The following is a 14689-nucleotide window of genomic DNA, read 5'->3' on the forward strand; positions in this document are numbered from 1 at the left end:
CATGGCCGAAGAGAGCGCACGCACGCACTCACTCGCCATGAACGTCAGTCGTGCGCGCGCACCGCGCGCTCTCGTCGTTATTCCCAAGTGAGCGCCGAGGCAGAGAGGAGAGCGCGAGAAGGCTCGTGCCTGATTTCGCTGACACAAGGCGCGCGTGGGGTGAGGGAGGGGGGGGGGGTGGAGGGAGGGAGAGACTTTGTAATTACGCCGTGGTTATTTGTGTATCTTTTTTTTTCGGTGGGGGAGGGGGTCGGGGTTGTTGTCACATTTACGCATTCAAAAAAGAAAGAAGTGCCTGAAGAGAGAGAGAGAGAGAGAGAGTGAGTGAGTGAGTGAGAAGGTGAGGGGGAGGGATAACCAAAAACGCAACACGTATCCGGTGGGATCCCACTCCTGAGAGAGAGAGAGAGAGAGAGGGAGGGAGAGAAAGAGAGAGAGAGAGCAGCGGCAGGAGTTGGAGCCTAGGGTGCGAATAAAGCGAGAAGGGAAGACTAAGAGAAGGAGGGAGGAAACATTATTTTGGACATTTCGCTCGCAACGACGCGGTTTTCAATTAACACAGAGGAATAATGAGGAACGTGTGGATACTTTTGACCCTCGGGCTGGCCGTCTTCCTCTCCGGGGAGCGGGTAAGTTTTCACTTCCATTTGTTTTAAAGCAAACTTGAAAACGTGGTTGAATAACTGTGCGCGCGTGAGGGGGTCCACGGACAGACCACTCGCTGCTTTTACGTGTCGTGTCGGCTTGTTTGATGTTTGTTGCTTCTTCTTTGGACATTGCGACTCGGAGAGCGTTTGCTGGTTCGCTTCCACTGTGTTGTGCGTGTTGTAAAATGATGGAATAAAGGAGTCCAACGTGTTACTTTGTAGCCCCCCCCCCCTCCGGATGAGTTTTTTCCCCGTTTGACGGGCTCACCGCCGCCGCGGAGCACGAGCCCTGCAGCCACGTCTGTGGGAAATCACACCCAGACACCGACATCACGCAGCGGGGCGAGCTCAAAGTGGAGCCCGCGGAGGTCAACGTGCTTTCTGTGTGTGTGTCCAGCGTGAAGCGGTACTTCAAAAAGAAACCTTTTTTGTGTGGATGAAGTTTATTCGACGAGCTGTGTTTTTCTTTCTTTCTTTTTTCTTCCCCCTCTCGCTTCAAACATCTCCCTTCCTTCGCCGTGTGTGACGTAGCTCCGGTGAACAGCGCGTCTCTAGAGCGAGCAATAATCAGAACTTTGGGACGTGGAAGACATAGAAGACGGATGAACGCGGGGCGCCTCCGCGTGAGGGTCGCAGCCGTGCGTGCGCGCGCACACAGCAGGGATTTTGTTGTCCCGTGATGTCGGTTCCATAGGTGACCGAAATAAATGCATCATCGAGGTGATGTCGACATTACTGAAGCCATTACAGCTTAAAACGAGCTTTGAGTGGCTCGGGCATTTTTTATTAATCGGGCAATATCCCAACTTTGACCCCTCCCCCACGTGATGCTTTTTTCTTGATTTTAGTTAAGTCCTAGACAGCGTTGAGCTTCCTGTGTGCCTCTGTGTGTGTGTGTGTGTGTGTGTGTGTGTGTGTGTGTGTGTGTGTGTGCATCATCCTGAAAAATTGGCTGAGGCCCATCAGAATGACATATTTTGGCACTTGGGTGTGCAGCCATCGTCGTTATTGCCACTTCCTGTTGTTCCTCTGTGGGCCTCCTCCTCCTCCTCCTCCTCCTCCTCTGCTGATTCAGACTGTTGTGCTTTAAAAATAATAATGACTTTTGCACGAGGTCACCCTCAGAGTACTTTGTAGTACACACGTTTTCTATGATCTATTTACAACCTAGTCGCGTGCACATGCACCCCAAGTATACACTGGGCAACCATAACACGGGAAAGGTAGACAGTACTTCTTATACGTCACAGAGACCCACAGCAATCAAGAGAGGCAGCGGGTGGTTTGCAGCACAAAGAGGATATTCAGGGATAGTGTCCCGGTCACATCAAGAGTACATCCCACATGCAGAAGCTTTTTTGGCTAATCCATAACTGGAATATGACACGATTGACCATCATCTTCTAGATCACAGGTGTCAAACACAAGGCCCGCGGGCCAAATCCGGCCCGCCGAATCATTGTATGTGGCCCCTGACGGCTTGAAAGACATTTGATCACCTTTTCTTAACCCTTGTGTTGCCTTAGGGTCATTTTGACCCGAATCAATATTACACCCTCCCCCCGCCTTAGGAGTAATTTGACCCCATTCAATGTTTAATGTCGGTGTTCTTTCGGTAGTCAACAAACAAACATAAAGTGCCTCACACTTAAACTTGGAAAACAATATTAATTCTAATAATTTTCTGGATGTTTTAATTGCTGGCGTCAAATTGAACCCAAAGGGTAAAATATGTTAGTAAATATAAAGGTAACAGGAGGGTGAAACATTGAATCGGGTCAAAATGACCCAAAGGCGGGGGGAGGGTGTAATATTGATTCGGGTCAAAATGACCCTAAGGAAACACAAGGGTTAAAGAAATTTAAGACAAATATCCCGTGCTCTTATTTTGAAGGTTTCAAATGAAATGGATTTATGTTATAATATTAGAGAAATGTTCTGATGGACAATATTTCTACACTCAAATAAACAATAATCAAATGCAAAGAGAGTTATTTAACAATATGTTTGAGTAGTTTATACAGAGTTACAGTTACAACCCTTTGAGGGCAGGCGTGATGCTGGTGTGGTGAAAATGAGTGTGACACCCCTGATCTAGATGATTTAAACACACATACACACTCACACACACACTTTAACCTGATCCATATCCCCCCCCCCCCCCCAAGGCCTCACTGGAACTTGAAAGGGGGTGGGTGGAGGCATTGATTCACAATATTGGCACTGGTGTTGACAAGTGGTTGATAACCTGCTTTAGGCACATCGGTCTGCGTGTTAGTTACCCTGTCACGTCGCAGCGGGACAGCACAAGCCCTCATCTCAAACACACACCGCTCCTGGCTCTGAAAAACTCATTATTTCATTATCGAGCAAGCGATTTTTGTGTCACCCGCAATCCCCCAAACGAGAAACCATTTATGTTCTGCTTGATCTTTGTTGTTGTTGTTGTTGATGGCTTGCTTATTTAGCTCGCAATGCTTCCGCAGCAGTGCAGCCCGTGAGCTCCCTGCACACGGCTCTGGTTGAAGATAAAGAAGGGAACAGGCCCGGTGTCACGTCTCTCGTCGGATGGGGTCAACACTCTGCCGACGCTCTGCTGCATTTATTTATTTATTCATGCCTCCTCGTTTCCTCTCAGGCTGGTTTTCGCCGTGTTTTCCGCTCCTCTGCTTCCAACTTCTGTGAGCGAGGAGGACGTTTCTTGTTTGCGCCTCGCCCCCGCGGTCGCGTCTCGGCGCGCGTCACTCACCGGATGTCGCGGCCTGTAATTTGTGTCGCGTGTCGGAGCGACGGGTGGGTGTCGCCCCCCCCCTCCCGTGTACGTCTGAGATTTTACGACGGCGGGTTCTCCGAGTGCCGTCTCGCCGCTCGCTCGGATGCCGGGGGACAAAAAAAAAAGGGGGGGGGTCTCTTTCGAGGGGAGGGTTCGGTTTGTTTTGGGAGGACGGAGGAGAAGCAGACTCGAGATCACACAGAAAAGTTCACGGGATTCGTTTTGTTTACGGACCGACGACCCCCGTCCGCGGAGACGATGCCGGCCCCGGAAGCCGTCTCCTCCGTCCTGTGCGAGTGAGGTCGGACCGCTCTGATGAAGCCGACCTCGGGCGGTCAAGGAAGGAGCGGACGTGCCAAGCCTGATAAAATCCCTCGTAGTATTTCGAGGGTGAAAAGGCCACGGCGGCCACCATTTTCTGACTCGAATGGTAGTTTTCCATTTCTCCTAATTTGGTGGTAATGAAACCAACGGCTCGGACACACGCGCTGACCTTCCTCTCAACTTCAGGCCGCCTCAAGGACATTCGCCCGCCCGACAAGCACATCTACGCCCGTCATGCTCTGAACGACCAACACGTTTCATTTGGCGCAGATCGACGATCTGAAGGCTCAAATGTATAAAAGCATGCGCGTTTTTTTATTTCTCCCCCAGTCCTCCCAGGCCCTCTTTAAGGCCACCGAGCAGAATGCGACCCGTCGACGTTTGTTTCACGGCACAAGGCTCCTGGTGCCTGAATGCACATGGAACTCTTCCTCTTTATTCACCGCCGATAAAAGCAACGCTCTTCATCTTCAAAAGAACACTTCATGGTCGATGCACTTCAACGACGAATAAGTGAAAGGCCCGTTTCGCATTAACCTAGAATTCCTCAAACTAGAGATGCAGTATTAATTTATTGTTTGCAACCAATCCGCCACTAGCACACACAGGAACACAGTTTTATGTCTTAAACCTGTGCACTATGCTGGTGTCCGACCCTTTGGGGGGGGGGGGGGGGGTAAGGATTAGAGGGGGAAGGGGAGGGGGGGGGTTGCATTCACCCGCTCCTCGTCTGCCAAGCATTATGCAATCGCTAATGGACTCCACAGAAGGCTGAAAGCCTAACAGCAACCGCCACCAACCCTTTTTCGCTTCTTTCTTTTTTCTCCCTCCCCCTGAATCCATCTGTGTCCTCCTGTGTTGTGACCATGCACACACACACACACACACACACACATCCGTCGGATAAACACACACTCCGCCGTGTTGCTCCGCTCTCTGCCAGCGTGGTCGAGATGCCCGTCATTACCACAGTGTCTCGGATGGGGCTGAGAACAGTGGCATTATGTTTCCCTCTCCGGCATCTGGAACGAATGAAGAGAAATAGTATATTTTTCTTCCCTTTTCCCCCCCCACACAAGATACACCCCCTTTCCTTTTGGGGGGGGGGGGGGGGTTGTAACCCTTTCCTTTCCGCTAGAATCCGAGTGCTTGCATTGCATTCGGCAACATCTGCAGGTCATATGTGTCTTTTGAAAGGAGCTGCTCCCTCCTCCTCTTCATCAAGAGGCTCTCACGTCCTCGTGCACACTGGTCGAGACCCACAAATAGTCGAAAACACCCCGGCGTGTGCGCGCGTGAGAGTTTACCGCCACGTGTTTTTAGAATACACGGCCATCTCGGCCACAAGGAGAACGCATCAGGGATCCGTGGAGCATCGCATGACGAAAGCTGAGAACATTTAGACTCCCAGCTTCAGTCGGTATGTGAGGGAGAGAGTAGGGAGATGAAGGGAGAGGACGGCACGGGGGAACAGTGTGAACCCAGCCTCCCTTTTGGTGTCCAGACTGGACCTGTCTGCAGCGCTGGCTGTGAGGCGTGAACAGTGTCTGACTCGGCAGGGTGACAACACGAAGGAGACAAACCCACGTGGTCAAAACGAGTGCTGCTGGCCGGTCCGCCTCAGGAGTTATTAGTCTCATTTGATTTTTTTTTAAAGAAAAGAAAAAGATCTCTTTTATTGTCCCCGAACAAAGATATTCAGTTTGATATAAAACCTAGAAGCAAATGTTTGGCCTTACATTAGTTTTCAGCTCTACTTTGTTGAATCTCACACCCTGGCGCGATACCGTTGTGTCGATTTTGAGAGAATCATACATGGCGGGGGTTTCTGAATTCAGTTAGTCCAAGAAATGTGTGTTTTGGTTTCTATATTTTGGCGGTCACCGATCACTGAAATCAGTATCTGCCGATCCGATAATACCGATCACCGATCACGGTGTCGATTGAAGCATTCTATTTATTGTGTAGCATTATTGCCTAGGACTATGAGGAAATACATATATAAAGCACCTCAAACATTAAAGAAATTACCGATTTCTTTAAACATTTAGGACTTTTACTTTGAAAAATGTCCTAATTGATACATTAAAATTGTTTGATTGCTATTGTAGGGGATTTCAGATATGTATGGAACACATCTGCATCATTCATTTCCTGGAACTCTTGGGGAAATCTATAGACAGGACTTGTTTTAACATACAAAAGTCTGACTTATTTTTATAAACTCTTCCTTGGTACAGTAAAAATGTTTTAATGTTAGCATAATTTAAGCTAAATCTCAGAAACGATCTATAAAGATACAAATTCAGTTCATTGTTTACTTGTATATGTTCGTGTATGATTTGTCGACATCTTATTTTGATAAACGGATGTTTCACGTGGTTCTTTCCGCTAACTTTGCAAAACCGGATGTTGTCACTTAAATCCTTCCGCTAACTTTATCAAAACCCTCGCGCTCCCGATGGAATGCGTTTCCCGTGAGCATCAGTCTGTAGGGGCAGACATGTGAGAGTCGTCTGAGTCGACCCAGAGATTCAACTCGGGGGACGGGGACGCCGCTCGGTGCGTGAGGTTTTGAGAACGCCGATCAAAACCGATAATGGGAATATCGGCCGATATGGATCGGCGCCGATCAGATCGGTGCATCCCTCGCGGTCACCGTGGCCAAAGAAGCAGCGCCGTTGTCCGAGCGCCAGATCCATCAGATCCACAGTCGGCCCGGCAAAGTCCTGGTTCCAGTTCCCCGTTGCCTACTCCTTTTCCTCCAGTGGGGCCTCCGGCTGCTCCTGGCCGGAGGAGGAGGAGGAGGAGGAGGAGCTGCCGGCCACTAGGCTACAACTGCAGGTCAAAGTCGTCAGTGAAGCCGGCTCTGGGTCGGTCAGCAATGGGCAGCAGGGTTTCTGGTGAACCTCCGTGACTTTTTCCGGTTCGTCCAGAACATCCTGGCCGTCCTGACAGGAGACAGCTCGCCCTGTATCGCTCCAAACCAAGAAAAGGTATTTTAAAGTTATTGTTCACACGGACGGCGGTGCGTTCAGGTTTCGTTTGTCGGCTCGTCAAAGAAGCGAGGTGAACTGCAAAGCCGCTCGTGAAACTTTCCCCGTTGACTTTGTTCTGCCGCACAGACAACGATCTCCAGGCCCCAAATGGGTTCCATCTGTACGCTGCCCTAAAAAACAAATGCCAGGCATTTTAAACAAATGACGTCAGTGTGTGTGTTTCTCTTTCTTTCCATCCAACTCCCAAGATCGCTGATTTAAAAAAAAAAAAAGCAGCACGGCACATTTAACACATCTGCTCTCTCGCCCCGTATTTACGAGCAAACTTTATCGCCCTCTAAAAAGACGGCAAGTTGATATCTGCATCGGCGGAGCAAATATACCATCGGCGTCTGGCGTTTCCGTTATTTCACCCCCGCCTCGAGATCACAACGGCACCCGATGAGCTTAGGCGTGTAACTCGTGCTTTCAGAGCGGGGAGTAACGCCCGACCGCAAATTATACTCCGTGCACGCACTTAATCTGGAGCTGTTTTCAGGAGGGGAACTCGGGGACTCCGGAGGGTATTTGTGAACGCCGATGAGCTGGAGAGGAATTAATTAGTGAGCTACCCCGCACAGTACGGAGCACTCTCTCCTCTCGGCGCACGCTGCTGTGTAAACTCCTCTTCTTTTTTTTTAGCTCTGTGACGACGAGAAGCGCCTTTTTTTAAAGGATACAATTAAGCCCTCATGAATATTCACTATTACCTACTCTTTGAAAATGCGGAAGGTTATGTTTTGATCGCCGTGTATTCATTTATTTATTTGTATGCGTGTTACTCGCATAACCCAAAAAGTATTAAACCGAATCGTGTGAAATTTGGTGGGATAATTGGTTATTATCCGGGGACCATTTGATTCGATTTTGGGATCGATCGGGTCAAAGGTCAAGGTCGTGAAAAGGTCAAAATCTTCTTTTTACCATAGCACGGTCAATTTGTATCCAATTGGCATGCAACTAATGCCACAATGTTCATAATTCAATGCCCAATCTTGTGATATGCGAAGGTATGCGCTCTACCGAGTGCCCATTCTAGTTCGAGATGCGCTCGTCATCGTCATGCATCACAGGAGAGGGAAAGAGGAAGTGGCGTGTGTTCCCGCCACGGTTTCGTGAGACGGTGTGAGACTCCTGAGTGCTTCCAGCTTTGAGTAATTTCCCTCGAAGCATGCATAACCTGTAATTTGATAACAAGCCGGTTGTATCCGATGTCTCCGGCGCTCCATATTCTTTGGGGCGAAAACAAACATTGTGAGTCTTGAAAATCACGGTTTGCTTCATTTCCTTGTTTTTTGGCTCGGAGGAACCGGGACGCCGAGGCCGCCGGATGACCGGTCCAGATGTGCCGAGCGCTGCAGTGGCAGGCGTCCGACGTTTGAAAGTGTGAACTGTGACCACACCGGCAAGCCGGTCCAGACAGTGACTCACACTGTGAGGCTGAGGGAGCTCCAGCAGCGGAGAAGGGGGCGCATTGGGGACGAAATTAAAGAAAATACTTGTTTTATTTGCGACTGAGGATCAAACTGAGGACCTTTTCACACCGAGTCTGAGACTAATGTATAGGCTCTACTCTGGAAAAAAAACATTTGTTGATGTTTTCTTTTCTCCAAAATGACCTGGACTGGAGGGGGGAGGGGGGGGGGGGGGGACAAAATGTGTGAACACAACTCCTACAAAAAGTTAAAGATTTCAAATCTATATTTTTTGCACACAAAAAGGAAGAAAAAGGTTGCTAGTTACTTTTCTATTTATTAGTTCATTGTTCTGGCCCCAGTTGTCCAAAAGGAATGGGAGGTGAATAACGTAATCTAAAACATGTACACACTTTGTGAGTATACCCCCTTTTTAAAGGAACAGTGTGCAGGATTGGGTTCATATTGCAACCAGCTTAATATCCCTTCACTCACTTCCTAGTGGCAATGATAAAAAAAAAAAGAAAATCAACATTCTACACTCTTGAACACATATTTATGAATATTAAAGTGCAGTTTGGCTAATAGAGACTCCTCCTCCCCCCCCAATACGACACACTGGCCCTTTTGAAGAGTATCATTACTTCTCTGCACAGTTGGCATCTTCTCAACATCTGGACTGCTGATTGCAGCTGCGTTGGATATTCTGTACTGTAGGACATTTTGATAATGCCAATAAAAGGAGAAAACAAAAAATACATGTCAAATAAACAAGACATTTCTTGCAGTGAATCTGACGCACGCAATTAACCGTGCGGCCCCGGGTCACAATGTACCCCTCGTACCGCACGTCGTGGTTGTTAACGCGATTAGAGGCGCTGATGTGGCGACTCTAACCAGGCGAGTTAATCTGGACTAATGCACTCTGTTAACAGCCATCTGTGATCTCCACTGCGACTGTAAACCCTTTCAGCAGAGCACGATGCCCCGGCAGCCAGCCCTCCATTACGCCGAGGGATTGGGTTTATCATCCAGCCCCCCCCCTCCCCTCAGAGGCTTTAGACCCAGGAAACCGTGTCAGATGGTATCCATTTTGATTAAAAAATGTTAATTAAAATACCGTTGCCGTGCGGACGGATGTGGGAAATAGCCGGAAGAGGTCTCTGAGCGAGCAGAGGCTGCCAGTCACAATGTGTCGTGTGCACAAGGTGGAGCGACCCCGTTGCTTATCACAAAAAGAGCAAACATTCATCATCATTCGTTGTCACACGCCCAAAAACGGTGCTCCCGCCGATCTAGCAACACCTGGCCGGAGTGATCCGAGTGATTCTATTGACCTCTTGCCCGATTGACAGCGGCCCTACGCCCCCAGGTGGTGGGAGGTCCAGCAGAACAAAACAAACAAAATATGGCTCTTGACACATGGCGGGACCCTTTGTAACTGGGAGTCTGTTGCAGGCTTTATCGTGCTTTTGGGGGTTTGGAAATTAGAAATTTCAACATTTATTACCTTCGCATTGAAAATGTGGAAGGTTATGTTTTGATATTTGTATGCGTGTTACTCGCATAACTCAAAAAGTATTAAACCGAATCGCATGAAATTTGGTGGGATGATTGGTTATTATCCGGGGACCATTTGATTAGATTTTTGGATCGATTGGGTCAAAGGTCAAGGTCATGAAAAAGTAAAATATTCTTGAATCGCATGAAATTTGGTGATATTATCCGGGGACCATTTTTAGATTTTTAGGATCGATCGGGTCAAAGGTCATGAAAAGGTCAACATCTTTTTTTTACCATAGCACGGTCAATTTTTATCCAATTGGCATGCAACTAATGCCAAAATGTTCATAATTCAATGCCCAATCTTGTGATATGCGAAGGTATGCACTCTACCGAGTGCCCGTTCTAGTTAACTTTGTCTTCGTTGACTTCTCCTTTTTAAATGTTTCCATATTGGCCTGTCCCTCTGGTTATAACCCCCCCCCTCTAATAAAAATGTAAGCCATTTTGACAGCGACGTCAGCCACGGTCGCAGCTTCACTTCTAATCCGTTTTTCAAGCTATGCCTGGACCGGTTTCCACGGTGTAATGGAAGCAAGCGGCCGCGGTGCAAAGCTTGATTGCCGCGGCGATGATGATTTGTTTAATCAAGTGATTGGGTCGGGGAGCGGAGCGGCGGCACGGCCGCTGTCCTCCGGGCTCGGCAGGATATCCTTTCCCTGGCCCCCGGGAGCCTCTTGGCTTTTCTCAGTCTCCGCGGGGCTTTCGAGGGGTTCATCACAATATAATTAAACGGTGGATAGAAAGCCAACGAGGGATCTTCAGAAGCTTTAAGCGGCTTTCAGCCTCGGAACATTTTGGCCGACTTCGGCGATCGTCTCCAATATCCGGCGTTCGCTGCTCATTAACCCTTGAAGCCGCCCTCGGGCAAACACACGGGAGGAAGTTCATCGTTTGAAAAGTTTAAAAGGGGGTTTTGACCACAGATATGGAGACATTGGGGGAGTCGCTCCAAATCTCTGGATTCTTCTTCCTGCGGTTTGGAGTTTAGCTTCTCTCACTGCGTTCCTCTTCGGACTTTCAGATATCTGCGCAGGGCTCCAGACTAACTTTTTTTACTAGGAGCACAGTGGCCCCTAACTTAAAATTTTAGGGGCGCAAGCAGAAAATTTAGGGGCGCACACAGGGTTTTTCCTGGGTCATAATGGGTCTTCGGTGCTCCCCAAAAAAAATGTTTGCGCGCTGCGCGCGCACCGTCTATTCAAGCAAGTCGAGCTATTGAGTGTGATCAGCAGCTGGCCGATCTGTCCATTCACGCACCTCACAGTTGTGTATTGATCAGACAAGAAGACACCCTTATCAACTCCAGTGGTTCCCCTACCATTATAACAGGGTGAAATCTCCACCCGCCACTCTGTAATTTTCGTCTACACCCCCCCCCGGCAACAATTCTCGGCTCGCGTGACAGAGCGATGCGCGCCGACATCGAAGTTCTGCCGTGATGCGCACACGGGTGAGCACACTCACCACCCCCCCCACCCATTGATTGAATGCATTCATAGAAAGCAGTTTCTTTTAGGAAACGGAATCAAAAATAAATATTACTATGCAGCACGTTCTCTTTTCAATACCATCTAGGGTTTGATGATGTTATGATTAGAGATGCACCGATCAGGTTATTGGTGCCGATCACCGATCACTGAAATCAGTATCTGCCGATCACCGATAATACCGATCACCGAGTCGATTGAAGCATTCTATTTATTGTGTAGCATTATTGCCTAGGACTATGAGGAAATACATATATAAAGCAACTCAAACATTAAAGAAATTACCGATTTCTTTAAACATTTAGGACTTTACTTTGAAAAATGTCCTAATTGATACATTAAAATTGTTTGATTGCTATTGTAGGATTTCAGATATGTATGGAACACATCTGCATTATTCATTTCCTGGAACTCTTGGGAAATCTATATACAGGACTTTTCTTAACATACAAAAGACTGACTAATTTTGATAAACTCTTCCTTGGTCCAGTAAAAATGTTTTAATGTTAGCATAATTTAAGCTAAATCTCAGAAATGATCTATAAAGATACAAAATCAGTTCATTGTTTACTTTTATATGTTCGTGTATGATTTGTCGACATCTTATTTTGAAAAACGGATGTTGTTTCACGTGGTTCTTTACGCTAACTTTGCAAAACCGGATGTTGTCACTTAAATCCTTCCGCTAACTTTATCAAAATCCTCGCGCGCTCCCGATCGAATGCGTTTACCGTGAGCGACAGTGTATAGGGGCAGACATGTGAGAGTCGGCTGAGTTGACCCAAAGATTCAACTCGGGGGACGGGGACGCCGCTCGGTGGTGAGGATCCCCTCTGACCTCTCACTCTGCGGCCCTCGCCCTCGTTGTGTCTCCGCTGCGGTGCGCCTCTTTTCACACATTAGCCTATAACCCCCCCCCCCGCTCTCACACACAGGCCAGCCTTCTTCTTCGGTTTTCGTCTCCTTTCTTCTTCTTCTGGAGTTAATGTCGGTTAGCAAACCAGTCATTCAGGCATTACTGCTAACTATAGTGGGCTGAAGTGTAGAACAAGTTTGTAAGCAACAAAAATATTTAATAACAAAAAAAGAAATCTGCTAATTTACTGGTCGCGCATGCGCGAGTTGATGAAACATTTACTCGCACTGTGTCTAATTTTAGGCGCAAAATGCGACCATTTGGTCGCAGTCTGGAGCCCTGTCTGCTTTATTTCACCGTCTCGCTTTCAGACATGTCGGAGTCGACATGTCCCGATTAGGCTGCGTCATAATACAAATAAAATGAGAAATGACATCATTCCAGGGCCCTATTGTGGAGAGAATGTGGAGCTCTGTTAACTCCATGAACACCAAGTCGACTGATACAGCGGGAAGGAAGAGTCGGCGGCAAAAATAACAGGGGGGACTTTTATTGTGAAAGGTATAGGAATGATACGCGTTCATCCACCGTATTACATCTTTTCCTTTCACCGCTAGTCGCAGCCGTGGCGGCACCTTCGAGCCCGTCGTCATGGAGATGTACATCCCTGCCACGGTGGGCTGGCGAAATCGAGTCGGACCGAGCCAGCGCATGTGCGTGGAAAGAAAGTGTCCGAGGACGACTCGGAAAATAGTTGAATGACGTCTGCTGTGGAGGAGCTTCGTCCAGTTTGAGGAAATTCCTCGGCCTTTCTTCCAAACCCGAGGGTAAAAGTAGAACGGGACATTTGAGTTTGCAAGGGGGGGGAAAAGTCGAACAATGGGAAGACACATATTTGCTTTGCGAGTCCACCCCGACGTCTTGGGTGTCGGATCCTAAATTGCTGAATGTTCCGACCCAACGAAGCTTCTTTTGCCATACGATGAGAACAAATACCGGCCTGAAAGACGTCGGTGACCACAAGAGACTCGTCCGGTTCCACCTGCAGCGCGACGAGCATCTGCACACATCTGTTTCCTGCTGGCGTTCTTGACGGCGTCTCTGAACACATCTTCTGAGTATAATTTGGCAGCACTCTAGAGTTTCTCTAGAGACCTCGGCGTGCTCAGCCCGAGTTAGTCAGGAGGTCGTAGAGGTAAAAAGAAACCGTGAGCGCAGGGTGGAGCGCCAGGCGGCCAGCGTCTCGTGTTGTTTCAGGAGAGCCAGACTGCACTCCTCAGAAAACCACACATTCTTGCAGAATTACAGCACGGGAAAAGAATCGTGGAAAAAAGGCGATGTAGTGAGCAAAAAATGGGAGCGTGGGGTTTGGCAGAAGCACTCAAAGACACTTTTAGCTGCAGGAGTTCGGTCAGCGGTGTCTCTCCCGCGTGGAGAAAAAGGACCCAGAGCAAAAAATAAAAGAAGAAGAAAGATGTCTCTCTTCCGTAGAAAAAGATTGTGCCCGTGCTAATTGTGTGTTTTTCTCCGTTGAACGTGCGTTTCTCCGTCTCTCGGAGTCTCGGCTCGTTCTTCCGCAAAGTCATTAAAGATTGAAAACTCAGCCTCGCTGTGGTTGAAGCACTGAGCCTATTTCGGTTGCCAAGGAGTCAATTATTTACAATGGGTGGAACATAAATAAGAATGTTGCCCCATCAATTATAAGTACGAGACACACACACAAGTAAGTCACACAAAATGATCGCCAAGAAACCAAGAGAAGACAGTTTTGTGTGAGCTTGTTTTTTTAATTCACCAGTTTATGAAAAGCGTGCAGTCCTCAAAGGAATCTAATCAAAGCTGAAAATGCAACATGTGACGCGCCCAGCAGAACGTGAGCGGTCTCCTCGTGTCCCTGCGCCGCACGTGTGTCTCTCTGTTGTTGTGGTGATGGGGTTTTTTTTAATCCCGGAGGTTAGACTTGCAGCCAATCGGGCGCTGCTGCGAGAAAAAAAAACGACAGTCGTTCCATTCGTTTGACTCGGCGCGGATCGCAGGCGGTGCCAGGGCCTGCGCCGAAACGTTGGGAACGACGATCGCGTAACCGGCGATCCGAAGCCGAACAACCCGGAGGCGCCAAACAACGGCGGTCGCCGTGCCGTCGCTCGCTGTTCAGCGACGTGTGGCGCGAAGGCGGCCGTGGCGGCGAGAGGCCCCGAGCGGCGCCGCGCCGCCCCCCAAAATTTTGTTGTTGTTTCACACCGATGAAGCGGCGGCTCGATGAGCTCGAGGAGGACCCGGAGTGTCTGCCGAGATGCCCGCAGCGTGTTGATTTAAACCTCTTGTTTACCGAGACGAATATTACACCTTAATATGTAACGGGTCTTGATACCCACTCTTTTTGGGATTAATCTGCCGTTTATATTTGGTGATATGTGATTTATTAATCAGAGTGGCTTCTTGTTTTTCCGTCCGGTCGTATTTCGAGTCGTACTCGTATCGACGGAATTAAATGACCCGACCCTCGTAAGCGATTTTCGCTCGCTGAGTTGGATTTCGGTCTGAGCTGCACTGCCAAGAGGTTCTGAGGGGCTCTCCAGGCCC

At 48.5% G+C, this 14689-nt stretch overlaps 1 protein-coding gene across 1 annotated transcript in view; it reads left to right on the forward strand.

Moving 5' to 3' along the window:
- The first annotated feature begins 262 nt into the window (after positions 1 to 262).
- Positions 263 to 14689, forward strand: part of sdc2 (syndecan 2) — a 46403-nt gene continuing 31976 nt past the window's right edge. Inside the window, exon 1 of the mRNA XM_056414248.1 lies at positions 263 to 629. Within this exon, the coding sequence (XP_056270223.1) occupies positions 570 to 629 (60 nt within the window). The 5' untranslated portion in view covers positions 263 to 569. The remainder of the gene's footprint in view (positions 630 to 14689) is intronic.

The sequence above is a fragment of the Pseudoliparis swirei genome, chromosome 1, assembly GCF_029220125.1.
Source record: "Pseudoliparis swirei isolate HS2019 ecotype Mariana Trench chromosome 1, NWPU_hadal_v1, whole genome shotgun sequence".
NCBI lineage: Eukaryota > Metazoa > Chordata > Actinopteri > Perciformes > Liparidae > Pseudoliparis > Pseudoliparis swirei.